The following is a 26,872-nucleotide window of genomic DNA, read 5'->3' as shown; positions in this document are numbered from 1 at the left end:
AGGGGAGAAGATGAGACACTCGTTATAGATGCAAACAATAATGAGGAATGTGAGTTTTTTTTGTAGCACCTGCTAAAAGAAGCAATCAAGAAAATCACACAGACCTTTTAAGTATTCATGGGTTTCATCAGATCCCTTGCCACAGGTGTATAAAATCAAGCATACATATAAACATATAAACATACAGTACCTGAGTATGCAAGTAGCTTTTGTTATGTCGGTGTCAAGTTAGATTTGGTGTTTTTTATGAAGTAATTTTCTGGTAACTCAATACTACTATTCCAGCTACAGATTCAGAACTGAGGGATATGCCCCTGCATAATCTTGCCTTACCTCCCTCTCACCTGAATCTACCTTTTTACACAGAGAAATGTCTCTGAAAGTCCTTTATGGGAAAATAAGTTGTGCAATCAAACCCACATGGTCTCTTCCACTGGCCTAACCCTTCAATTGGCAAACACCATCAGTGAAACATGTTGAGCTGCTGAATGGAACCGCTGTAACTTGGAAGTGTCCCGACAAGCAGGGGCAGGTCTCTGCACTGGTCAAAATGACACGAGTAAAGCTCAGATTTTTTTTTGCATTCTTTAATAATTCTCTCAAGCATGGTCGTCATTACAAGAAGAAGAAACTGATATAATTCTGATATAAACTTACAAATGAAGAACATTTACAACTAACAACTTTTTTTTTACTACTGTACAAAAGGATTGTCCTGAAAAAAGGAGAAAATATATGCAAAACATCCATACTAACTACTGAGCTTAATAAGTACAGTATCAGTTCCCTGAAGTTCTAAGCAACAAAATATATAGATATGTTGTCCCTGACTAAATAAAGTGAGCATCAGACCCTCTACCGTTCATATACCAAAAGCATTCAAGTGCTTATAAATGGCTCAACACCCTGTTTTCTATGAAACAGTTCAGATATTTTCATATCTGTAAAACGGGTACTCACTACGATCAAATACACTTAAGAAGAGCTCTTTAGCAAAAGAGGCACAGGAAGGAGTGGCTTAAACATCACAAGTATACAGGCAACATAAACTGACTATTGGTGATCAAAACTGAATCACCATTTTGTTTACACAAAACAAAAGTAACACATTAAACACAGTAAACACATCAAAGTCCCTGAGATTACTGCAGTTTTCCTTTTGACTATTCTAGAATATATAATACCTAACCGCAAAAAAGGTTTACAATAAAAAGCACAGAAAACTACTGCAAATGGAGCACCCATCATTCTACTAATGACAAAAGTATGTGGGAACTAGATCAAAGTTCCTGAGGTCCAGACAGTTATTTTATCTGTAATGAAACACAAACCCGAATTCTGTACCTGTAAACAAGTCAAATATAAGGAATCCCCCCAAAACAACAGCAATAACCCTTACAAAGAAAGTGCTAGGCTATTTTTACAGTTTTCTCCCCTACTATGAATCATCAACTTAGCAGGGAGAGGGAACCTCACCAAACATTCACATGATATTCACATGGAATCTGGTTCAGTGCATTCTATATTCCAGTGTGGTGACTGAGTGTCTTTAAGTTCTACCGAGTGCTTTAACTTCCACTGGGTCCTGTACAGTTCCTTGCAAAAGCAGTTTACCACAGGGTGGTAGTTCATTGTAGTCAGATACTACAACAATAGGCACCAACAGTGGCCATTTTTATTTTATTCATTTGCCCAATTGCTCATGCAGTCACTGAATTTGACCAAGACATTACATTTATCCCCGTGTTCCAAATGGCAGTTTTGCGTATTGTGTATGGCAGCATATGTGTGTATTGAACAGAGAGCTTCTTGCACACATTCTTTCAGGCAAGCACACTCATGTCCTGTGTGACTGGAACATCCACGTTCTCCTCTGTGCACTCCTCACTGGTGCGTGGACTTGTCTGTTCCTGGGTCTGGCTCGGCTCTGAGTCCGTCTTCTCCTCCTTCTTGATGCAGTCGCTGCTGAGCGTGTAGGCGCCGGCGCTGGCGTGGCTGAGGCCGTGGATCTTTCTCAGGTGCTTCTCCAGGGTGGCATAGACGGTGAAGGGCACGCCGCAGAGCTGGCACTGAAAGGTGGGCTGGGTGCCGCGGGCGCCATGGGTTTTCATGTGGCGCGTGAGCTTGCTGCTCTGGGCGCAGGCGTAGCTGCACAGGCTGCAGCGGTACGGCCGCTCGCCCGTGTGGCTGCGCCGGTGCACCGTCAGGTTGCTGCTGTTCCGAAAGCACTTGCCGCAAAAGTCGCATGCCTCCTCCTTCTTCTTTCGCAACGAGCCTCCTCCTCCACCTCCTCCTCCTCCTCCAGCCTCGGTGGGTCGCCCTCGGTCGTTCTCCGTCGTCGTCGTTGTTGTCGTCACTTCCGCATCCCTCTCGCTCTCCCACTCGGTTCTCTCAGGGCCCTTGGGTGTGCAGTTGCCGCTAGCGATTCCGCTCTCGCCGCTGCCGCTCTCGCCGCTGCCCGCGCTCTCCACGGAGCCCTCGGAGGAGTTGCCCAGCGGGGAGGGCTGCTGGACCTCCTCCTGCCCGTCCTCGTCCGCCTCCAGCTGGGGATGGAAGTACTGCAGCTGGGTCCGGCTGGGCGCCGTGGAGCGCGACGACAGGACGATCAGGCCCGGGCCGGCCGAAGGGTGAGGCGTCTCCTCCTTCAGCGCTCCTTGCTCTATTTGACCGTCGCCGGCACTGCCATCTTCCTGTGGACACACTGAGGCTTCGGTGGGTGCGAGGGCGCCGCGATGGCTCCTCATGTGTTGTGCCAGCTGGGCGCTGTGAGAGAAGGTGCGACGGCACAGGCCGCAGGGGTACAGCCTTTCGCAGGAGCGGCGGTGCGCCAGCAGGCTGCGCGTCGAGCGGAAGCCCTGACCGCAGCGCTCGCAGGTCAGCGTGTGGAGCGCACGGGATTTGTGGGGGAAGGGGGGTGCCACCTGGGGGGAGGCGGAGGTCGGGAGCATACCGCCCGTTCCCCCATCCTCCGCCGTCCCGTTGACCTCAGCTAACTCCCGCAGGCGCTCAGAGAAGTTCAGGCTGGTGGATTCTCCGGATGAGGTGAACGCGGCAGGGTGGTAGGGTTGGGGTGGATGGGCAAGGTGAGCAGGGTTGGCATCCTCATCTACCTGGTAGAGGTTGAAGGAGTGTGTGTGTTGTGCATGCTGAAGCAAGCTCCAGGCACTGAGACACACGGTTTGACACACCTGGCAGATGATACTGGAGGGCTCCTCTGTCACTAAAACAAAAATATAGAGAAGCCATGAAAAACATAAATAAAGACCTAATTGAGTTGGACTTGTAAGACTGAGAACAGAAGCAATGGTAAGAAAATAACCTTGTATTATACAGAGTTAACCCATATATTATATTAACATTTTGGACCCTTTGGTACTGCTTGAGTCAAATTGACCTGTGACATAATTTTGGTATTTAAAATCAATAGATAAAGACATTTACATAATCTCTGCTAGATCACATTTTTCCATCCAATTTGATTTAATCTCTGCTAGATCACATTTTGCCATCCAATTTGTGATAATAATAATACTAAAAGACTTGGGTGGCAGGAGTCACGTTTATCTAGGAAAAATCGCATGCATTCGAATTTGTGTGTGTGTGTGTGTGTGTGTGTGTGTGTGTGTGTGTGTGTGTGAGAGAGAGAGTGTGTTTCAGTGTATTTCTGTGTATCTGGGTTTCAGTGTTCATTCAGTCCAATTGCCCTGAACATCTTATGAAGGATTGAAGTGTGAAGCTGTATTGTAGCATGTTAAAAAAAAAGGCTTGTATGATCTATCCTTTAGCAAAATTTTTAAACAGGTAAATTTAACCAAACCATTTACACAACAGCAAAATTCTCCCTCTCCTAGCAAAGCACAGAGATAATTGATACATAGTTTGTTTGATAACTAAACTACATGGATAATTAAAGAAATTTTAAATATTCAGGAAAGCAGTTGATAGTCATTCTTCTTCCAAAAAGCCATCCACCAATTACACTGTGAACTAGGATATGATGGGAGATGTTTTGCAGTTTAGATGATCATATAGTTATATATTTTCACAACACAAACAGCCATCTTCACCTTCACAGCAATCAAACACAAATGCAGAAATAGGACTGTAATAGGAATTTAAAAAAAAAGTGTTGTCCCTCCCCACCATCCTTCTGTTTCGTGTGTGTCTATTGTAGCACCAAGGGCGGGGGGCTTTGGACCTTTTGTCATGGGGTGATGGAGTGAAACACAATACCAGTAGTCCTTCTTTCTCAGGCTCGCTTTTTTTGTGAGGATTCACATTTGGCCCAGAGTACCACTTGCACACTGAGCAAAAGCAATACCTGCTAATTAAAACTCCACATTGGCTGGATGCGCTAATAAGCATCTTCTCCTTTCCCCACCAGAAGGAGGGGAGGGGAAACAAGCGAAAGAGAGAGAGGAGGGGGAGAGAGAGAGAGAGAGAGAGAGAGAGAGAGAGAGAGAGAAAAAGAGAAAGAGAGACCCAGACTGAGATAAGAGTGAGGTACTAAAAATTGTTCAGATCATTAGAGAACAGATCATCCTAACACACATACACAGTACATGATGTACACGGTTGCACCCAGAAAGCTGCAATATACATTGGAGTATTCAGTGTTATTTCATACACACTATCATTGGTCATATCACAAAAAGTGGATAAAGGATGATGTTCGTCCTACCATACCAAACCCAATGCAAATGAGAGTTGTCAGAATAGAGAAACAACTTGCCTCAAGAGACACGAGGGGTTTGGACGGAAGGAAGCTGACTGTTTGGCCTGACCACTCAGCACCCCACAAAGGAAGTGCCAAAACATGCATGGCAAAACTCACAACAGCCACTCCTTCCGCACACAAACACATAGCCACACATCAGGAACTCTACAGAACTCTATCTGCATTCATGTGCACGCACACATGCACAAGTCTGGTGCCAATGCCCAAGTCTTCGGTTGTGGGGCCCCAGGCCAATGCAGACAGGGGAAAGAGGAACCAGTTACAAATCAGGAGAGATATGACAGGCCTGTGGTCTGGACTCATGTCTCATGTAGATTTTCAAACACAACCAATAGATCACTGCTGACTGTGTGTTACAACAATAACATAAGAAAAAACATGTAAAGTGTGTGTGTACATGCTGTTGCCCAGCTTGCTGCTACCCTTGTTTACATGTCCCTTTCACCTGAGACCAGAGCCGAGCAGGAGGATGCTCAGGTGCAACTTTGGCAGGCTGTCCCTGAGGCCAGTTTATGGAGCGCCACCGGCTGCCCTCTCCACGCAATTAGTGCACCTGTCTCTCAGTCACCAAGGACCTGCCGCCTTGGTAACCTGCACTAATGAGCCTGACTGGAGGACGTTTGTTAAACAGAGGGTGGTCATTTGAGAGAGAGAGAGAGAGAGAAAAGAGGACATTACGAGTCACACTCACCAGCATTATGTCGTTCTGACTCTTCGGGCCAGGAGGACCGGTCCATTACCCTCCTGAGCTCCACGTACCCCATCCCTACCTGGGCTCCTGGGCTGCATCTCAGCATGCAGCTGGTGGTGGGCGAAGGGGGGGCGTGGCTCTGGTGTCCAGCTCCGTAGCGGCCGCAGCCACCCTGCTTGTGCTGGATGAAGTCTAAGATGTGGCCCAGGGGGAAAGCCTGGCCACACTGGCCACACGTCAGGACATCAGGGCCAACAGTCTTAGGAGGGGAGGAGGTGTTCAGTGAAGGAGACACTGCTGGCTCAGGGTCATCTAAAATAGAGAGGAAATGATGAAGACAGAGAATGGGCCGTGATGAATATCAAATACACCTCAATCTTCCCGTCAGCTCTGTTGTCCGTCAGGCTCTTACAGACGTTTTTCCCCGCCACTCAAAACATGAAATGTCTTGCTCCCCAGGGTCACCATGACCCATATCAAGATGTCTCAGCGCCTCGCTCTGTCATATCAAACATCACCTGACCACTTCCTCTGTCAACGCTCTGCCTAGCGACATCATTATGACCAGTGAAATGCAATGCAGTGCAGTGCATCACACTTGCAGTATTCTTCTGACAGCTCATCTCCACAAGTAAAGCAGCACATATCAGTAGCCCAACATATGCATGTGTAAATCTGATGATCAAAAAAAAGAGACCATTCTTCTTATAAAACCTTCAGTTTGAACTGGAAAGATTTAAGAGATGCCCTGTAGGCAGGATACCATTGCTTGCAGTCTTGGCCTGACCCACCTGCCCTAACTAGAACATAAGACGCGCTGCAGGTAGAGACAGTTCAGCGAAAAGCAGAAGTTCACGGCTGGTTATTCAAAAATGTCACTTTTCCTGTTTGAAGAGTGCTGGGTGTTTGCGAAACCGCAAGCGGCTCAGTTACATACAGCAACGAAAGCTTGTGGTCAGCCTGTGCTCAACTGGCCTTCATAGTTCCACACCATGTGTTTAAACATTTCAGAACATACCTGTAACTTTAACAAATAATTCAGTAGTATTTTAAAGAGAACAAATAAATTAAAGGGACATCATTACTGCTAATCTGACTTGTTTACAATGCCATGTTTTGAGAGACCTGTCAATAGGCTCTCTTTTGTTTTAATCATTGCCAATTTGATTATAAATAGGCTACATGCTGGAAACAGTGAAGAAGACTCAAGACAGAAGGACCATGAATGCGTGCAATAAGGAAGTAGCACAGCAGACAGTTTCCCTCACCAGGTTTGTGGGAGAAAAGAAAGTAAACAACTGCCTCAGGACTGGTGGCATGAGCGGTGACCTTGATCTTCAGCAAAACGTTTAAGATAAATAGGATAAATTAAAGGAGCAAGCAGGTGCACTACCTACGTTGTTGTTACCCATAAATGGTAAATTAATCCGTAGTAGTTTAATAAGAACAGGAAGGGGAAAATCGATAGCCTCGTGTGCAGGTAACAAACTTAGGTCAGGACAGGAAGTCTGGTTTTACCCTAACGTTCGTAACGTATTTACTGTAGGCTAGATGATGCGTTATCAATTGCGTTGATAGGATACAACTTATTAGGATAAAACTGCAGTCTCTGATATGTCCAGGCTTACCTTGAATTGCGCGTAGGTGTTGAGGTCGACTGCCAAGTTTACGTCTAGACATTCTATTGAATTTTGCGAGGACAAATTTTCATCTGTGAATATCAGACAGGTAGTTGAAGGAAACAAAGGTTAAGCTATGACAAATACTGGCAGCTCATGTATGCTTCTGCGCTGTCTTCAAATTGTAGAGACAACCTTGGCTCGTGCGTAAGAAAGGGGCAGCGTTTTTTGAAGCGCCGCCTGTCAAAGTTCTCTCAACCCCGCCTCTTCGCGCTTTTTCCCCTTTGCCCTCGGTAAACGTGTCATTTTTTTCATACATATTTTTGCTTTGTCGCGCTCACATCCCTAAATCCAGATTCTCTCAGAGCATGATGCTCATGCAGACTTCCTCGACCCAAGAAAACTGTTGAGAATGGCCTTTGCCATGCCTTCTAGTTTTCGATTGCAAGATTGTATTGATTTTGGTGTATCACTTTACTGATTTGTAATAGAAACATATGCATGAGTGTGAATGCCCCCCAGAATGTTCTGATCTGTCTGACCCCCCCACACACACAGTCGTCACCATTAAATTCCAATTATTTTTAAACCAATTTAGCACCTTTTCCTAAAGTTATTCATTCATCACATTGCATGGGAATTAGGGTGACTAATTTAAAGACTCCCTTATCACACCTTGGCACAGCATTGGGTGAGTATTGGGTGAGCATTGGGTGAGCATTGGGTGACCCCCCCCCCCCCCAAAAAAAAAGTGCTGTAAATGTGTGATAATGGTATATTCTGTGTTCAAACGCTTGGCAGAAATCATTAGAATTTGCCACTTTTAAATTAATCTCAACCAAAACCTCTTTACAAACCTTCAACTTTGGACTGCACTGAACTGCTTCAGAGAGCATTAACACACACAGACACTTGCACAATAGGAATCTTGGGATTGGGAAGCCTCGAATATGAAAAAAAAGTAAAACACTTGTATTCCATAAAATCAATCTTGCCACATTACCAGTTCCAGGGAATTAATACAAAAATTGCTCTTTACAGTAGGACTTTCAATTAATAGTCTGCTGCCGTGCTCAGGAAAGCTCCAACAAATTGGTCTTAAATAAAAGTTAGTACTGAGAATTAACATATTGTCCTTAACTGAGTCTTCTGGTGGCATAGGTTTAAAGAAGCATCTATTTGACCAATTGTTAATTCTAGAAAGAAAAGTAGTGAGAGCTCTTGTTATATTGCAGAATTGTTTTACTGTTTTTTTTACACCCCTACAATCCATGAAGAAATAACCTATTTCAGTCGTTTAGCTTTAAAATCTGTAGTCTTTTCCTTCAGTTTTAAAAACTCAATGGGATCCTCACATTCATGTTAGTTCGCCACCTAGTGGTGAAATTATATAGGTAACAGCATTAGAAATGATACATTCTCTTAGAACTAACCAGCTCCTCTTCCATTTACAAGTGCTTTATAAGTCACAAGTAGATGTTTGTATGTTATTCTTAGATTCTTTAATTTATTAGATTACAATGGATCGTTTTTTTTGTGCTACAGTCTTTGGTGAAAATGTGGACCTTGCATGCATGGGGTATGATGGCACCTATGGGTGATAATGATTTGGTCATCATAAAGGGGTGACTGATCCAACAGAATATAACAATAACGTCTCAGTTGAATTTGACAGACACATTTGAAGTTATGAAGTATTTTATTAGCATTTCCCTGCAGATAAAACACATGCACACTTCACATGGGCCTTGTGATTAGGCATTTATGTTATGACTGTATAGGGGGGGGGGGGGGGGGTGGTACGGGGTACTTTAACCAAGAAAAGGTTGGTTCGCTGCAATGATAATTGGCATCTGATAAAATATAAACCCCAAAATTTCCACAAGGTCATTCTGACAATGACTAAACCTGTTAAGGAAGACAAAAGGGGAGAATTGGGGGGGGGGGGCATTTTATATTGTCCTCTAATTCTTTACAGCATGGACTCAAACTGTGCAGTTTTACTCCTTCAAAACATATACACAAACAAAAGCAGGAAGCTGCTGAATTTGAGTTAAACATAAGGAGGTATAATACAGAATATAAGACATATGACATTGAATTTGTTTGATTCAAAATATTGGTGGTTTTCCAAAGTCCTGTGTGTTTCCTGTGCGTTCCTCCAGGATGAGTGCTGTAGATTTGTTCTGTGTATCAGTAACGGTAGTAGGGACTCCGTGACCGCGACCTCCTGTGGGTCAAGACAAATCACAGTTAGACTGACCAAATATCATACACATAACATTTTGTGTCAATAATGACTGCTATTTTCACACTGAACTACACCCATCTTTAACTGGGTTGTCAAACTGTCACAACTTTTGAAAAAACAACATAATGCCACTGACCTTCTGGAGGAACTGTAATCTCGGCCTGAGGGAGGGAACAGATTTGTTTACTTCTCACGGCACTTTCTTTCTCTTATTGTACAAAATCGTTGTGTTATGGCTGAAGTAAGCGGTGGACTTAAAGCACTTACTATATTTGGGCACAGGGGACGGGGAGTGGCTCTGTCTTCCATACTGCCTCTCCCATTCATCTCTCTCTTTCTCCCGGCGCTCACGCTCCCTGTAATGAGCATTCATATGAGCACAGAGTCTTCAGGGGCACTCAGTGTAGCATGCTGCTATTCACAAACCCACTATGAGAACACACACACACACACACACACACACACACATAAATAAATACACACACACACACACACACAGAGCTCTTACTTCATGCGGATCTTGCGGGCCATGGCTCGCAGTTCCCCCTCGCGTTCCTGTCGCTTATTTTCCTGCTGCTGGACCTTCACCTGAGCAGCCTTTTTATCCGCCTTGGCTGGGACAGGAAGTGACAACACAGGATATTAAAACCATGCCTCATCAACAACTACATGTTACATTTCTATAGTGCTTTGAAGCCCAAGTGAAGCCTGAGTACTATTCAGGTGGACACACTATATATGTTTGTCTGAATGTGTGCATTACACAATACAAATTTTACTGAAAGAAATTGTCGCACATGGAACATTTCTATGCTAACAATGTCAAATTCTAAGCTGTTAGAAAAGTTCCCCCGCAATCCAAATTAATCTGATGTGTTGGACTGAATGCGCTTTACTTACATTGCTTGTTGAGGGCTTTCTGCATCCGAAGCTTCAGTTTCTCTTGTGGCGTCATCTTGGGCTAAAAGAAATACACCGGCATCAAAATAAGCGACTAGAGATAAGAGGGATGAATGTTTATGGAACTGGTGCTATAAGACTAAATTGACTCTGGAGATAGGCCTACAAGGCCAAGTTTGTCAAAGGCATGTGAGGTAATTGAAAGCCTCATATTTTGTATAAGCAAAGGTGCGTTTGCAGAAGTGTGAACAGCACAGATCTAAAGCTCTTTAAACTTGACCACATGACCATGCCTAATGTGTAACAATCACTCAAACACGCACTACTGACAACACGGTGTCAAAACAGCAAGTTTCTCCTTCAATTTATCTGAGCAGGTACTTCAGCTTTAATATTTTGCTAGAAATTTCAGAGACATTCTATCCATCCCAGGGCATTTTGACTTACCATTACATAATATTCCTGTGGCTAGAACATAGCTAAATGTCAGGTTTAAAGACATTTGGTCAGCTGGTAAATGTCAATACTTAAATAGCGCTGTAAGCACTGTCCATTTATGCAACTAAAGTCCGATATATGTTTGGGTGATGCTCAGAATGTCTGGCTGATTTTAGTCAGAATGCTTCCAACAAAATGTCTCATGCACTCAAGCGTGTTGACGTAAAACATGGTAACAGCACATAGCTTTTCAGTACACCATAAGATCCTAATCTTAATCAAGCTTAATGTTTTGTTGTTAGACAGTAGTCATTTCTCTGAAAACATGGGACAGGAAGAGAAAATACTGTATAAGAATGGAGAAGAAAACCAACAAAAATTGCACAAACAAGATTATGCACCATTAGCACAAACAAAAACACAGGCTCATAGACTCTTCTAGAAAATGAAGTCCTCAGGATGTGAGCTCTGGAAGGGAGAGGCATAATGGTCGCCTGGGGGATGATTAAAGCAATTCTTAATGGAGAAAATTTGACATTGCACAGCAGAGCCTCTGAGAGAGGGACAGGGAGAGAAAGCGAGCGAGGCTCCAAAGGCCTGGTTTTACAACCACATCTGCCTGTCAGGGATGAGGGAGGCGTTGACTTTAGCAAGAAACCCAGCGAGATCAAATTCTTACTGACTTTGGCAGCTCCCGTCTCTTTACCACCTGGAGTATCAGCCCTGTAAGAGCGAGACGGAGGGAGAAGAAAAAAGGGAAATTAAGACCATTTAGTTAGACAGTAGAGAAATGATAAAGTCAGCTTTTGGCTGATGTGTCCTTGGTCACTCACTTTCTCAGCTTGTCAGAGAGGGAGCTGGTGGAGGGTGGGGCTGAGCGGGGACTGGGGGACGGGGACAGGCTCCGGACAGGGGACTGAGAGGGGCTCGGACTGCGGCTCTCACCACGATGGTGGCCAGACGTCCGACCGCCTCTCCGAAAACGGTCAGCCGAGCGAGATACGGAACGTGACCTAAGGAGGATACATGAGCACATTTAAACAGTCCTCTATAAAAAATTAATAATTGGGGAAAAAAAAATGTATTTACACAAAACCTATTTTCACACTATTCTTGCTTATCTGAGAGTGAAACCTGGGTTAAAGTTCTAGGTGGATAGCTCTTAGTTTTCAAAAAGTTTCGCTGATTGCATGGGTAGGTGCATGTGCTGAAACGTGTGCAGTTCTCTGTCGTCTTTATGGTTAAACATCATCCAGTCCAGCTCCGGCTGAGAATGCCCCACCTAGTGCGTCTGTGAGAAGTGTATCGTCGGCCCCTGTCCCTGTCCCTATCTCTGGAGCGGGAGCGCGAGTGTCCACGGTCATAGCGTCTTCTGTGGCTGCTGCCGCCGCTGCTACCACCTCCACCGCGCTGCTGGGAGTGGGAGTCGGAGCACTGGCGTGAGCGGGACCGGGAGTAGCGGCTATCCCGGCTTCCTCGCCACCCGCTGCGGCGTGAGTGGGAGGAGGAGCGCGATGAGTGCCGTGATGAAGACGGTGAGGAGGAGGATGGGCTGGAGGACGAGTGACGTCGGCTGCAAGGGGCAAAAGAAACAAAAAAAGATGTTACTTATACAGACGGTTGTGCTGAACAGCAAACAGCAAACTGTTCACATGCTCAATGGAAAAGATTTGTGTGCTTTTTAACCTACCAAACCGTTACCTACCACTTTTTTTTTTTTTTAAAGGTTAGGACGTTTGTGATAACCAAGAAGGATCATTAACAATAGATACCAACAATTTTTACAAGGCAAGAGCTAGAGACTTTGCTCTAGAGCATCATTTATAGAGGTATACTACCCACACAATCCCTATATAAAAGTCCTATAGAAGAAAATCATACATGTTTCATAAAGCTAATCTCAGTCATAAAAACTGCCTTTGGCAATTTTAAAGTTCACATTACCAATGTCAGGTTACGCATTTTTGTTGAGCCAAGAGTTCCACAAATTAATTTGGTTGAAAATTAGTAATGTTAAAACTACCGACAATTGGAAGACAAGTATATTTTGGATGATGCGACACATTTTAAAACCACAAAAGCCGTTTCAGAGAGAAGGCCTTAGTTAAACAAGACATATGAAATTCTAGTTATCCATCAAAATGTGGCACACCATTTCAATCCAAAACACAACTTTGTCCACGTCATTTCACACAGGTGTTACGACAACTCTGCATTAACATTCTGCCTTGTTTTCCTAATTCTTCGCTAAAGCTACGCAATGCCTGAACCTATTTCCAAGGCGAGCCATCTCTGAGGAGCACACACATGACTAATAAAGGACACAGCCAATGACAAGCCAAGGGGAAAGCTACCGACCGGAAGCCCCTGCTATGACCTGCGGGGTGCTGCTCTTGCTTATTGCTGGAGGTGTTGGCCAAGTGGCCGCCGGCCGCAGCCTGGGCAGGGGGGCCGCCCTCCTCATCGCTGCCTCCAAAGCTGGTGATGAAGGTGATCTTCTCCTTGCCGGGGGTCCTCGAGCGGGACCGGGACTCAGAGCTGGACTCCGACTGGGGCCTGTGGGGGGAAGAGCAAGAGGAAGAGACATTAAGATCAAGGCCAACACGTTCAGACCCATTAGGAGATCATTGTTTAGTGTTACCGAGCAATGAAGAGACTGCATTTTGAGAGATCTACTGAACGGTGTTGGGTATTCGCGGTATGCGTTAAGTGTTAAGAAATTGCATGTACAAGTTGTTATGTGCATAGACTTCATGTTTGATTTTCATGTTATGTGCATAGATAGTTTCAATTAACATATTTTGTTTTTAGAGAATAAAGAAACATGCTCTTTGCTGTTTTTAACAATAGATGTTCTCTGCATAAAGCAAAGAGCAGAACAACTACAATGTGCTTCTGGCTGACTTTCTTCCACCCACCACCAGTTTTATAAACTGTACATGGATAGAACAGCAAGAAGAGATGAGGCACATACTCTACATTACCATTTATTTATTTGTGTGTGTGTGTGTGTGTGTGTGTGTGTGTGTGTGTGGGGGGGGGGGGGGGGGGGGGGGGGGTCATGTAAACACAAAAACACACTCACCGTTTGTAGGGATCGTAGGTTGGGCTGTCTCTCCTTGCATAGCTGTTGAAATGACAAAGAATCTCAGATTAATTCTAACTGCTGCTGCGAGTGGCTAAGTGAGTTGAGTGCTGAAGATCACGTATGTTCCTACCTGGGTGGGCTGATCTGTCTGCCTTTCAGCCTCTTCTCCCTGAACTCTCGTCTCTGTCTGCGAGAGCGGCGGCCCTGAGAGTCACATGGGACACGCAAAACAGTCCGTCATGGAAACTATTTCAGACCACACTATGCATATAGGGCTGGGCAATAATAATATTAATAATAATAATAATAATAATAATAATAATAATAATAATAATAATAATAATACTTTATTTGTATAGCACCTTTCATACACAGAATGCAGCTCAAAGTGCTTTACATTTGGATCATGTAACACAATAATAAACAAGAATCAGTCATTCCTCTTCGTTGCTGTGGCCGTTTATGATCCAATCAGCAACATATCAGAAAGCCTACCAAAGCTGACCCTGATAAAAGTGTGCATGCATCTTCATGTCATTCCAGTTAACAGTGTAAAAACTACAACAGTAGGAGCAGATGGGATACTATGACGCACGCCATCAGCTCACAAGTTCGCAGCACTGGTTCCTGTGCCTTTAAACTCACTACCTTCAATAAGACAAGAACATTAAGACTTACAGAGTACATGGCCTTCTCTGCCTCCAGAGCCTTAGCATGTTTGATGGCTTCCACCTCTTCCTTGTCCTTCCGAAGCATCCTAACACACAAGCAAAGATGATGGTTAACTTGGGAACAGCAAAACAGCAAATAATTAACAAACTAACCAACAAATCAATCAATCAAAAAAGAAGCATTGTTGACATTATGTTGACAATGTGTAGTGTTGTCACAATACCAAAATTATTGTTTCGATACTGATACCAAGTCAAGAATTGCATTTGATACTTTTTCGATACTTTTAAAAAATTGGATTAGTTTGGGGGCCCCCACCACCTTGAAGTCATCGGTAATATTGAATATAGTGTGATCATTCACACCAGTGGCCATCCTAGATTCTGCTCGACACTCCACACATACAGAAAATGATTGCTTATGTCAAATGTTTCTATTTCATATATTTTGGAATTCATATAAAGTGTATATATTTTGTTAATAATGTATACTATTTTATATTCTGCAATTACTAGTCGCTAAAAATATTTACGAAGTGGAATACTTCATATTGATTTTTAAACTATTACACTTGCCTTAGGCATATCCATCTCTAATGTGGTGTGTAGGTGTAACTGAGTGCCTGTCACTAAGAAATACTTGAGCGTAATTAGCCTTCAGTCTCACAGTTTTAAGCTATTGAAATAAATCAACACAAAAATAAATAAAAACAACTAACAAGTCGAAGAAAATCTTTCTGGTATCATAGAAGAGATAAGTGTCCTGCAAACTTGAGATGCAAGTGAGCAAATCAACTTGATATCAGCCTATTATTATGTGTTGCTTTGCGGCCACAGCATCACTTAAACTAGCAGCCACACCATTTTAAGGCACGACAGCTGCGCATACCTGTGTGAGGAGAAGACACGCAGGCTAGGGGAGGCACTAGAAGCATGCTTTGCGCACACGCATGTTACCTCAAAAGAACGCGGTCATTCTTAAAAGTATCGATACTAATACAATTAGGTATTGTTTTTTTTTCCAATTATTTATTTCAGGGTATTGCGATACTTTTGTAGTATCGGTGCACTGTGCAACACTAATGTGAACACCATTACCTCACAAAGTCTCCCTCTGCCATTCCATAAGGTGTGGCCATTTTGTTCAGGTCCATCACCTGCTCTTGGTTGAGCTCATCCACGTCCACTTCAACATCTGACACAAATACACCCACACACTAATGAGTCAAGTAAAGATTGAGACATTTAGTGGTTCTGTGTTAAAGAAGTGACAAACATCATGACTGCCTACCGATGTCGGGAATGCCTTCATCCCCCTCAGAGTCTTCCTCTTCAGAGTCTTCCTCTTCTCCTTTGTCTGACAGAGGATCGGGCTCTGTGACTGTGCTATCCTCATAAGTGTAGCCAATTGAAGCTTTCTTCTCTGCGAGCCTGGAATATAAGCACATAATGACAGCAACTACTTAGCAAGAATCTTGCAAAATATAATCAAATATATTCAAGACAGGAAAACTGAACTGTTGATAGGCCTGTGAAATCCGTTGACAGAAGATACTGAGAAATTCAGGGGGAAAAATATACTTTGATTTTTAGATAAAAAAAATTGGATACAAGCCAAAAAACCTGTTGTTAACAAGCCAAAATTAAATTAGATTTAACAAGATTAAAAATGAAAAGCTACTGTTCTCACTTTTTCTTCTCATCTTCATTTGGTCTTTGCAGGCCACCATACAACTCATCCACATAGATCTGATACAAACACTGCTCCTCAGAGACTATGAAATGACAAAAGAGAAATGTTAACCTCATAATAGTGACACAAGGACAGCACTTTCAAATACAGGTAGGTTAGTCTGAAAGACACTCAAATCAGCGTAGAAAACACTTAATGATGTACGCTATTGAAATAATTAAAACACTCTGGAGAGTGTGAAATGCTGGGTTTTTCTATTAGCATTTCTACACTAATAAAGTCTGAATTAATACATTCCATAAAACACCACAAGACAGGTATGATGTCAGAGGAGAACAACACACTGTGAAGCCATCAAATAGGACACAAGAGCGATAGCCACTCACTGTTGGCAAAATCGTTCTGCACCAGTCCTCTGTAGCGCTCATAGTTACACTTTCTTTCTTCAGACTCCTGCTCCAGGGTGCTGCCACAGAACACACAAGAGAACACACCTCAGAACACTTTCAGGTATTGACTACAGGTGTTGAGTAATTTCCTCTGTATTAGCTGCATCACGTATGGACCGTACAACGTGTCAATGTGTATTGATCACACCCATGTATTAATCACAGTGCCTAATAGCCCAAAGAATCTGAATCAGATTGTGCTTTAATTAAACTCATAGCTGAAGAAATGTTGCAATATCAATGTATAAACCTGGGTGGAGAGGCGGGAAATTACAGCAGTACTACATACAGTATATATAGCCAGAGTTATCAAAAATCACAAGCTGGAACAGCAGCAAATATTTCTCAGTTATTTCTGGCTCTGTACTAGGGCTGTAACGATATACGATTCGAAACCGAAATCGCAACATTCATATCAACGATACTGTGTCGCGGTGTGAAAAGGCAGAATCGCGACACACCTTTCTAGTGTTTCACGCAGTGCTTTGCATCTTACGCGGCCGCAAAAGCAACCCACATCTCCCGCTTTATCGGTAGCCTACGTTGTCCAAAAACAAACAAATAAATAAATAATAATTTCATACCTCTCCTTGCTTTCATTGTAGACTGTGTGTGCAACTTTACCAAACAGTATAGAAGTAAACCCCCTCTCCTTGCCCCGCTCTCGCGCTCCCTCCCTCTCCTGCTCAATGAACACGCGCAACTTAAATAAAGACAGTCCAATCAGTAGACTATGATAGGCTAAGCTAGCCAACTATGCTACTTTGTTTACAATATTTCCAGGCTTCAACCAGACAGCTGAATTAAAGAGGTAGAGTTGTAATAAAAAATAGGCTATAGGCTAATCTGCATAAAGTGTGCTGTCATAAATATCAGTCATTCAGAAAAATATTTTTATATCAGGATATAAAATAATACATATATTATATTGTAATCCTCTGGTGTTCTAAGGCAGCCCCCCCTCCCCCCCCCCAAAAAAAGAAAAATCGAGATTCGTATCGAACCGTGGGTCAAAAATCGTGATACAAACCGAATCGTGAGGTTGGTGTATCGTTACAGCCCTACTCTGTACTGTTTCTGTGTTATGACAACCTGCCATGGGATAAAATGACAATATAATTCCTGACATATACCAGAAGGGCGTTAGATACTCACACTGTGTTTAGAAGAGGAGGTGTGTAAGTAGGGATGTAGTCCAAATGGGCCCGCACATCAAATCTGTCAATCATATTGTTGACATCACCTTGCCATGGCATCCTTTTAAAAAATGATTTAGAAGAGATCATGAGAGTGCTTTAGTCACTGGTGTTCTGTTGAGAAATTGTACTGTGCAACATGGTTGACTAGGAACACTATGAAAATCTCATGAAAACCTCACACTCAAGTGTTTTTGACAAGTTTTTACTGGACCATATCTTCAACAAACGTACACATTTTGACCATAGGCCATCATCAGCGTGTTGTTAACAAGGAACACGGGTCATAACCAGTTGTTCCAGCTTGGTAGTATATCATATTAGTTACAGTGACCACATTTAATGACACTTCTTGTGTCAAGGGCATTAAAAATGTGGAAAATTAAATTAAAATGTGGAAATACGGAAAATTACACAAGATCTTGTCTGCCATCAATTATGTTAAGATATCTTGTGATTAACTAGATAGCTGGTTGTAGCACAATGCCCATTTCATTTGAGAGAGAATGTACATAATTGTTAACTTACATATTGATTGGACTCTCAGCTGCCAAAGCAACAGCTGAGTCCAAATGGATCTTGTAGGCCCTCCCATGCACTTGCAAAAACTGGGCTGGGTCTTTTTTCTGCAGATGAAGAGACACATAATAGTTTATATTTGAAAGGGAAGACCAGTCAGGGTGGATTTAACATAGGCTAATTGTGAAAAGCTGCTGCTCACAATCTTCTCATAATATTCCCGTCTTCGTTCTCCACGCCGCTTGTAGTCAACCATCATCCCGCGGAGCTTGCGCTCATGTCTCCGAGCCTCCTGCCACATGATGGCACCACTTGGGGTGGGCACAAACACGTCTGATGGAAAAGTAAAAGGAGAGAGTAGGGTTGGCTCTCCTAAAATTGAAAGAATTCATTCCTGATGCTTCCTTTTTTGTTATTACACAACAACAGCTGGATTAGAATCAATTAACTGATCACAGTAATCTTCTATCTAGAGTAAAAGAAAAGTATGTCACCCACATAATCTTGACACCCCGTGGATATCAATTCAATAACTAGAAAGTAATAATAATAATAATAATCTTTATTTGTATAGCACCTTTCATACACAGAATGCAGCTCAAAGTGCTTTACATTTGGAGCATGTAACACAATAACAGAGTCAATCAATCTTTTAACACTTTTCTTTAGCTAAAGTGCTCTCAACTAAGTCATCACATAAAATATATACCTTTTCTTTACCACGGCACCCAAAAGAATCACCCGCCATGCTTGTGGGCACTGGCTTAAAATAACTGACTTTTGTTGAACAGATGTATGTTGTCTTTGACGTCAACACATCACTGTGTTTGGTTACTAACAGAATAAGATTTGACTGCTTGTTGCTCTGAATGCATAAGATAGGCATGACTGCTGTGGTAAAACATGCACACTGCTAATGGCCATATCACATGCAATATATGACTGAAAATGCATTGAGATTGTCCATACTATTGTGAGTTTATACTAAACACTTCACTTCGGTTGTGGCCAAGAGATTGCAACTTTGCATGGCAAACCAGGGCCTTTCACCATGATTCCTGGGCCTGCGCAGTGGAGAAAAGGCCCTCTAGTAAATTTAAACTGACCTCAATTTTAAGCCATTCAGGTCATGCGTTTTCCAGTACCATGTGAGAGCGTTTTAAGCAAGTGCCAAAACGATGTAGTGAACAACTGCGACATGAGATGTAAAATATCACATAACCTTGCTCTATACGTTGGCCCGTAACATCAGTCGCTGCATTCAGCATGCCATTTTCAACTAAATACAGCTAATAAACAGTACGCTATTCCTCCACCACGTAAAGCCATTAACAGTGTAACGTTACAACTAAGTTGTACCGCTACGTCAATGCGCTATGAGTAGTAGGTAACAATTTGTGGTCCGTGGTCCTGTTATCTCTCGTATGCTCAAACGTTGGGTTAATTTCGCTAGACGAATCGAGTGTTCACATGCCAGCAAACAAGCTAACGTTAACGTTAGTTAGCTTTCTATCGCTAGCTAACGTTAGCGATAAAAAGACAAGAGATCCTTTAGCTAAAGTTGCTAAAAATAACACAGCATATATACTCCTAAATATAATAATGTTAATATTTTAGGAATTACACAATATATTATTTGCAAGTTAATAAAGCCATCTAGTCAAGTTATCTACTTAAACGTTTGATCATTTAGTGTAGCTTATATTTGGTGTTAGCTAGATATTTTAGCAAATGCTTGGCTACGTTAGTGCTAATTTGACGCTACATGGAGACCAATAAAAACGCAGTACCAGTTAGATGCTAGTGGTATACCGTTCAGTGGGAATGTAACACTAATGCCTCCTATCTATGTCTTCAATATTTCGAAGAAAAAAGTAATCCAACTTTACCTACCTGACTAGTCAAATTAAACACTTTAGTTAGCATTAACTTGTAGCAGCCGATAGCTGCACTGCCATCCTTCTATGGGAAAGTATGATTGCACTAGAAGCAGAACAGATATATACTGCCACCTACTGTGCTGGGGTGTTCACTGATACAATGAATGATTTTCGAAAATTCGTTCTTAAAAGAATAATCTAACAAGATAAGTAGGAAAGCGAATGTAGTATTATTAGCATAAATACGTTTTATTGCCTTTACACATGTGAAGCCTAGAAGGGGACAGTATCATTTGTTGAAAAGACGGAACGGGAAGGGCTGCAGCAGAGAATGTCTAATAAGGGAGACGGGCTCTGGCTGCAGCCTGCGGGAAGGCGGGGCTTGACATCAAGCCCAGCCCACATCCAAGTCAGCCATGTTTTTTTGTATTACGTCACGCAGTTTAAACTTGCTGGCGGCGAGAGGGAGGCAAATAAAGACTTATCCAGAAGGTCTATTGATTTCTGGCTTGTTTCAAACGAATTAGTAGATAAGGTAAAGGATACTAAAATTGTTCCTTCAATCCTCTCTGATCATAAAGTTATCTCTTTGTCCTTACTTATGGAATACACATCGGATAAACGTAAGTTCAACCTTTGGAAATTAAACAACATACTTTTAAAAGATACTGTCTTTAAGGAAAAAGCCATTAAAAAATCATTATTGAAAACTGGAATAAAGCTCAAGAAGAAAAAATATTCTGTAAACATTGGGAATATACTAAATTCCAAATTCGTAACTTAGCAATTATAAGGGGAAAGGAATTAGCCAAAGAAAAGAGATGTTTACAAGATAGAATTCTTAAGGATATAATAGCTATATATGAAGAAGACTCTCTTTCTCAAGTTAATACTAACAAGCTATCTGGTCTACAGTTAGAGCTGGATAGTATTTATGAAAATATGGCACAGGGTGCCTTTGTTCGCTCCAGGCGTAAATGGTTGGAACAGGGTGAGAAAAACACTAAATACTTCCATAATCTAGAAAGAAGAAATGACAGAATTAATAATATCTATAAACTTAAGATAAATCATCAATCTACTGAAGACCCCCAGAAAATCTCCAACTTTGTGGAAGATTTTTATAGAAACTTATATACTGAACCAGATAACAGTTATGACACACTCCCTTTCCTTTCTTCTATAAAGAATGGGGCAAGACGAATTGACCGAACCCAAAAGGACCTATGTGATCAAAATATATCCTTAGATGAATTGAAAAAGAATATTAGTAGGTTAAAAAATAACAAATCCCCTGGCAATGATGGCCTTACTGGCGAGTTTTTTAAGGTCTTTCAAGATCATATTGCTGGATTTCTATTGAGTGTGTTCAAGGAAGCTTTAGATGTTGGTAAACTCCCTCCTTCTATGTGTCAACACTCTCAAAAATGATGTGTTAAATAATTACACATTTTTTGTGTTATCACAATTTTAACACAATTTGTGTTATTTTGTGTTGTTACTGTGTTATATTACTGGAATATACTGCCCAACACAAAATGTGTTAAATTATTGGCCAATCCCTGGTGTCCTGGATGAGCCGTTACCCTGAGAGGAGAGGTTCTTTTCTCAGCACTTCATTTTATCTTGGCGCACTGGAAGAAGGTGCAAGTGGCACACAGAGTGGATGTAAATGTCTGAATAAAAGGTAAAGTAGACCCATGTCTTCAGACGTATTTGTTATGTTTATTTTAAAGACGGTTGCAACTTGCAATATTGTAAAGGTTAAATGATAATAAAGTCCAGCATCTATTTTTAGCCAAGTAGCTCTAGCAGCTAGGTTATTGATTAGCAATCGTTATGCTAGTCCATGTTAAGTCAATCCTGACCTTACATTAACACACTCTGAAAAACACTGGCATACATGTAAAAACTAAAATATTCTAACGTTACGTCATCTCGTATTACTATGTGGGTAAATCCGCATTTTGGGTAGCTGCTAAAATTTTAGCTATGGACAGCTAACGTTAGCAAGGTTTGTGGGAACTGGTATGACCTTGTAATGCTAACAAGGTAGCTGCTATGAAATGCTAACGTTAGGGCTCAGGATGACAAAACTACAAACTTCTATCTACAACACTATCTAACTTACTATAACCACTATAAATCATGATAACCACCGTTATGGATTTAATTCACTTTTACTTGCATAGATAACGGTGACCATTTTATTCTGAACAATCAGTGGTTAACGTTAACTTTACAACCCATAATAGACATAAGGTCAGGTAACGTGAGTGTAGTCGTTTTTGGCCTATGCAGTTATATCTCATCTGCTCCACGACATAACATTAGAACATGTTCACGATTAGTCTAGCAAGTTAACGATGATGAATGAACTTAATGCATTTAGAAGCTGCAACGCTGCCAAGGGAAAACACATTTGCATTCCGAACGCGACACTAACGTTAGTGAACACGGTTTGATTAAACGATATTGCAGTTAGACCCAGTGTTGAACTAGCTTCTACGTCTAGCAATATTCTATGCACAACGTTATGATTATCTTTTAAAGTTTATAGAGTGTGTAGTTTGCTTTGTGGTGCAGGTTAAGCAATAATGTGACGCATTAATGAAACGGTAATCAATGCTGGCATTTTGATAATAACCTAAAGTAACAATTCGTTTCTGACCAGTTCGCTAACGTTAGTCACCCAGATTGTGTGTTCTTATTTTGGAAATGCTGAATGATTTAAAAATGAAACAGTATGGAAGTTGAAATAAGTTATGTGTTCACAATATGGTGTGAAATCAAATTTATAATTATCTATTTTGTTGCAGCTACAAGGTTGTGGATTGCTGCTAGACATCCAACGTTGGAGGTTTTTGCAGAGTTTCCACGCTTTTATGGATATATGGTGAGTGCATATTGTTTTGGGACAATGAAAATAATGAAAGTTGGATGAATTGTCTTTAATCCCTCTGATATCATTCTAATTATTCAAATGACCTATTTGTAATAAAAATAGTAAAATAAAGATGAAAATAATGAAAGTTGGATGAACTGTCTTTAATCCCTCTGATATCATTCTAATTCAATTAGTCATTCTAGTCAAATGACTGTATTTTGTCCATTTATGTACTTTGACACAGAATTTGGAAAGATGTTTCTTGGAAAAGCTGTTGTTCATCCGAAAATGGGAGGGAATGTCCACAAGTGAACCTGCAGCTGCCTTGCCACCAGTTCCTGAGGATGATGGTAGGAGGAATTATCTCTATTAAGCTTTTGTGCTACACTGAATGAATGCAATTGATTTTAACAAGAAAGTAAGAGTTTACTAAATTTGTTTGTTTTTATAGTTTCATGTTACAGAGCTCTTCAAAAGCTTGTCCATCTGCTGCCCCCCACTGCATCAGGCAGGGGCAAAGGGAACACCAAATGCAGTGTGAAGTCAGCTTTGGGCTACCTTTTGGATATAAAACCGGTAGGCCCCTCCTATAGTAAATGTTTCTTTTGTGTGCTTACAGTACGGAACGCCTATATTGTATGTTTTATGGTGAAATGTTATATCTGGTATAATGTAAAATGAGTATTGTCAATTTGTAAATTGCTTGAAACCCTGCATATGTCTAATGACTTGTTTATGTTCTTGTTCTTTCTTTAAAATAACAGACTGGAACCAGCATTTCCAGTGTGCTGAACAATCATCCTGATAGATCAGTAGAACATCGCCAGCCCCACTTGGTGTGCATTGGAGATCCCTCCGCCTCCGCCCAATACATCATTGTTCCAGAAAACGACTTGCCATTTCTCTTAAGGAAAACGGTTTGAGAAGTTATGCACATTTTACCAGAAAGTGAAAATCAAAATGTTTTTCTTAAGGATACTTGTTACAAAGTTTTTCCATAACCATTTCCATGCAATTGCTGTCCAGAGAACAGAGGACTTTAAACTAATTAGTATAAGACATTTAATTGATTTTAGACCAATACATTTAATATTTTTTAACAATGATATTTTTATAAACCCTCGCTATGAACTTGTGTAATGTTTATGTGTACAATATTTGTAATAAATAATACATAATTTCACATTAGGCTGTCAGGAATTCATCTTTATTGCACACACTATTTGGTTTAAATAATTTCATAATTGTCTTATCTGCTAAGATCCATAAATATACTAAAACGACAACATGCACTTCATTATGCTGTGATTGAATTGACATTGTTGTTTATTATTGCTATTATCCTTCTAATAGTCTGACCAACATCTTAATTTGCTCCCTGTTAAATTTAAGTATTATATTGTCTTGTATTTGTATGTGGCTTTGGACAAAAGCATAACCATAACCAAATGAAAGTAACAATAACCAAATTGACACAAATTGTGTCAACTATAACACACAGGTGTGTTAAAATATAAACACAGTAACTGTGTTAACCATAACCAAATTGTGTCAACTGTAACACACAGGTGTGTTAAAATATCAACACAGTAACTGTGTTACATGGGTTTAACACAAAAAATAACACAAAATGTGTTGTCCTTACCTAAACACATTGATGTGTTAAAAATGTGTTGTTTCCAACACATCCTTTTTGAGAGTGAAGGGTTAATTACCTTGATACCTAAAGCCAATAAAGATTGCTTACTAATTGAAAACTGGAGGCCTATAACTTTAATTAATAATGATGCAAAACTATTTGCTCATATATTTGCTCAGCGCCTTAAATTGTGTTTACCCTCAATTATTGATGAATGTCAGTCTGGATTTATGCAAGGAAGGCTTATAAGTGACAACCTTAGATTAATTTTAGACTTAATTGATTATCGGGAGTACCTATCAGATAATAATTGGATCTTATTCATAGACATATATAAAGCCTTTGATACTGTTAAGCATAACACATTATTTGATGTTTTGGACTTTTTTGGTTTTGGTCAGTTCTTCAAGAACGCAATAAAAACTTTATATAATGATTGTAATAGTTCAGTGAAACTTCCAGGGGGCACTACACATAGATTCAACATATCTAGAGGTATAAAGCAAGGAAACCCTGCGGCTCCATTTTTGTTTATCTTAGTCATGCAAATATTGACTCTACATTTATATAATGACTCTTTCCAGGGTATTAACATACTGGGAAGGGAAATAAAATGTTGTCAGCTAGCTGATGACACGGCTATCTTTCTCAAAGATGAAATGCAGGTCAAGAAGGTGATTGAGTGTCTTAAGGAGTTTTCAAATATATCTGGCTTACATCTAAATCTTAAGAAATGTGCTCTTTTCCCTCTAAAAGATGATGTATTTATAACTGAATTTGAAGGTATTCCAGTTACAGACAAAGTTACATATTTAGGTATAGTCATTTGCAAAAATCAGTTAGAAAGAATGCAATGTAACTTCCACCCCCTCATCCCAAAAATTAAAAGTAGGTTTAATTTATGGCTAATGCGAGACTTATCTATCAAAGGTCGCATACTCCTCTCCAAAACTGAAGGCTTGTCTCGCTTAGTTTATCCCGCTAGAGTATTGGATGTACCTAATTCTGTTTCTAAAGAGATAGACTCTACCTTATTAAAATTTATATGGAGGAACAAACCTCACTACCTAAATAAACGGGTCATGGGCAACTCATATGATCAGGGAGGCCGAAATGTTCTAGACTTTCACTCTTCAAATATCATTTTCAAAGTGAGCTGGATTAAGGATTACGTTAAAAACAAAAACAAGTTGTGGTATTTAATTCCAAATCTTATTTTTCAGAAAGTTGGTGGAATAGAATTTTTGCTCCAGTGTAATTTTGATATTAACAAACTTCCTATTAAACTGTCCAATTTTCATAGGCAGGCACTTTTATGTTGGCTTCTCACCTACAAGCATAACTTCTCACCACATAAACACTTAATATGGAACAACAAACTTGTCAAATATAAAAATAAATCTATATTTAATGAAAAGTGGGTAAACAACAACATTATTTTTATTTCTCAATTAATCAATGTAAATGGCCAATATCTGACTTACAATGAATTTTTAAACAAATTTGCTATCCCAATACATCCCAGAGAATACAGTATAGTCTTTGCTGCACTGCCTGATGGTTTTTTGAGATTGCTGGGTTCTAGAACTCATGAGCAATCAACTCTACAAACAGATATTTTACTGAATGGTATTAACATAAAAAATAGAAAATGTAACAATAAATGGTTAAGACAGATAATACTTCACCCTGTCACACCTCGTTGTAAAAGTTATAATCCACATCTTTGGCATCTTTGACAATATTCAATGGGATAGGGTTTGGTCTTATTACAATAAATATGTTCTAAACAACAAAATCAAAGAAATGTATTTTAAAATAATCCACTTATTTTACCCCACCAACTCTTTGCTTAAAAGATACAGAGATGATATATCTGACATGTGTGTTTTCTGTGGTTGTGCGCTTGAAACTGTTTGTCATTTATTTTTACGAATGTATCTACTCAAGGTTTTTTTGGATAGAATTAGAAAATATGTGTAGTGCTGTGTGGTTGTGCAATGTTACTCTTCAGAAAAAGAATGTTATTTTTTTTAATGAAAATGCAGACATTAATATAAATGTTGTCTTTACGATAAATTTGCTCTTGCTATTGGGAAAATGTCATATTCATAAATGTAAATGGGGGGGAGGGAAACCTTGTTTTGCAGCCTTCAAAAATGAAGTCAAATTCTACATGAACACTATTGTTGGACTCAACAGCCGAAAAGCTG

The 26,872-nt window shown here is 40.7% G+C and overlaps 2 protein-coding genes and 1 long non-coding RNA gene across 9 annotated transcripts; 1 reads left to right on the top strand and 2 right to left on the bottom strand.

Annotated features, from left to right (window-relative positions):
* Positions 1-586: 586 nt before the first annotated feature.
* On the bottom strand, positions 587-7,269 carry znf296 (zinc finger protein 296). Its single transcript, XM_042064403.1, has 3 exons — positions 7,058-7,269; positions 5,430-5,741; positions 587-3,220 (listed from the first exon to the last, which is right to left on the bottom strand). The coding sequence occupies exons 1-3, from the start codon at positions 7,107-7,109 to the stop codon at positions 1,824-1,826; spliced, it is 1,761 nt and encodes a 586-aa protein (XP_041920337.1). The 5' UTR covers positions 7,110-7,269; the 3' UTR covers positions 587-1,823.
* A 1,459-nt stretch (positions 7,270-8,728) lies between these two features.
* Positions 8,729-20,298, bottom strand: LOC121683418 (CLK4-associating serine/arginine rich protein). 7 transcript variants are annotated; one of them, XM_042063046.1, is made up of 20 exons: positions 20,147-20,297; positions 18,456-18,586; positions 18,263-18,360; positions 17,694-17,795; positions 16,476-16,555; positions 16,087-16,171; positions 15,688-15,827; positions 15,495-15,591; positions 14,404-14,482; positions 13,856-13,929; positions 13,723-13,764; positions 12,996-13,193; positions 11,920-12,210; positions 11,471-11,650; positions 11,321-11,360; positions 10,200-10,260; positions 9,808-9,913; positions 9,567-9,655; positions 9,436-9,460; positions 8,729-9,278 (listed from the first exon to the last, which is right to left on the bottom strand). In XM_042063046.1, exons 2-20 carry the CDS (start codon positions 18,552-18,554, stop codon positions 9,242-9,244), a joined length of 1,923 nt encoding a protein of 640 aa, XP_041918980.1. In that variant the 5' UTR covers positions 18,555-18,586; positions 20,147-20,297; the 3' UTR covers positions 8,729-9,241. The 7 variants fall into 7 exon arrangements, 5 of the variants coding, with proteins under 5 accessions (XP_041918980.1, XP_041918981.1, XP_041918977.1 ...); XR_006022782.1 differs by lacking the exons at positions 8,729-9,278; positions 9,436-9,460 and having other exon boundaries at positions 11,317-11,360; XR_006022783.1 differs by lacking the exons at positions 8,729-9,278; positions 9,436-9,460; positions 9,567-9,655 and having other exon boundaries at positions 9,893-9,913; positions 13,015-13,193.
* A 1,256-nt stretch (positions 20,299-21,554) lies between these two features.
* On the top strand, positions 21,555-24,125 carry LOC121683420. The gene is made up of 5 exons (XR_006022784.1): positions 21,555-21,820; positions 22,953-23,029; positions 23,265-23,370; positions 23,472-23,596; positions 23,785-24,125. It is a non-coding gene; the product is annotated as an uncharacterized LOC121683420 (long non-coding RNA).
* Positions 24,126-26,872: the final 2,747 nt, after the last annotated feature.

The sequence above is a fragment of the Alosa sapidissima genome, chromosome 15 (assembly GCF_018492685.1).
Source record: "Alosa sapidissima isolate fAloSap1 chromosome 15, fAloSap1.pri, whole genome shotgun sequence".
Classification (NCBI taxonomy): domain Eukaryota; kingdom Metazoa; phylum Chordata; class Actinopteri; order Clupeiformes; family Clupeidae; genus Alosa; species Alosa sapidissima.
This window is presented reverse-complemented; position numbering and strand designations above follow the sequence as displayed.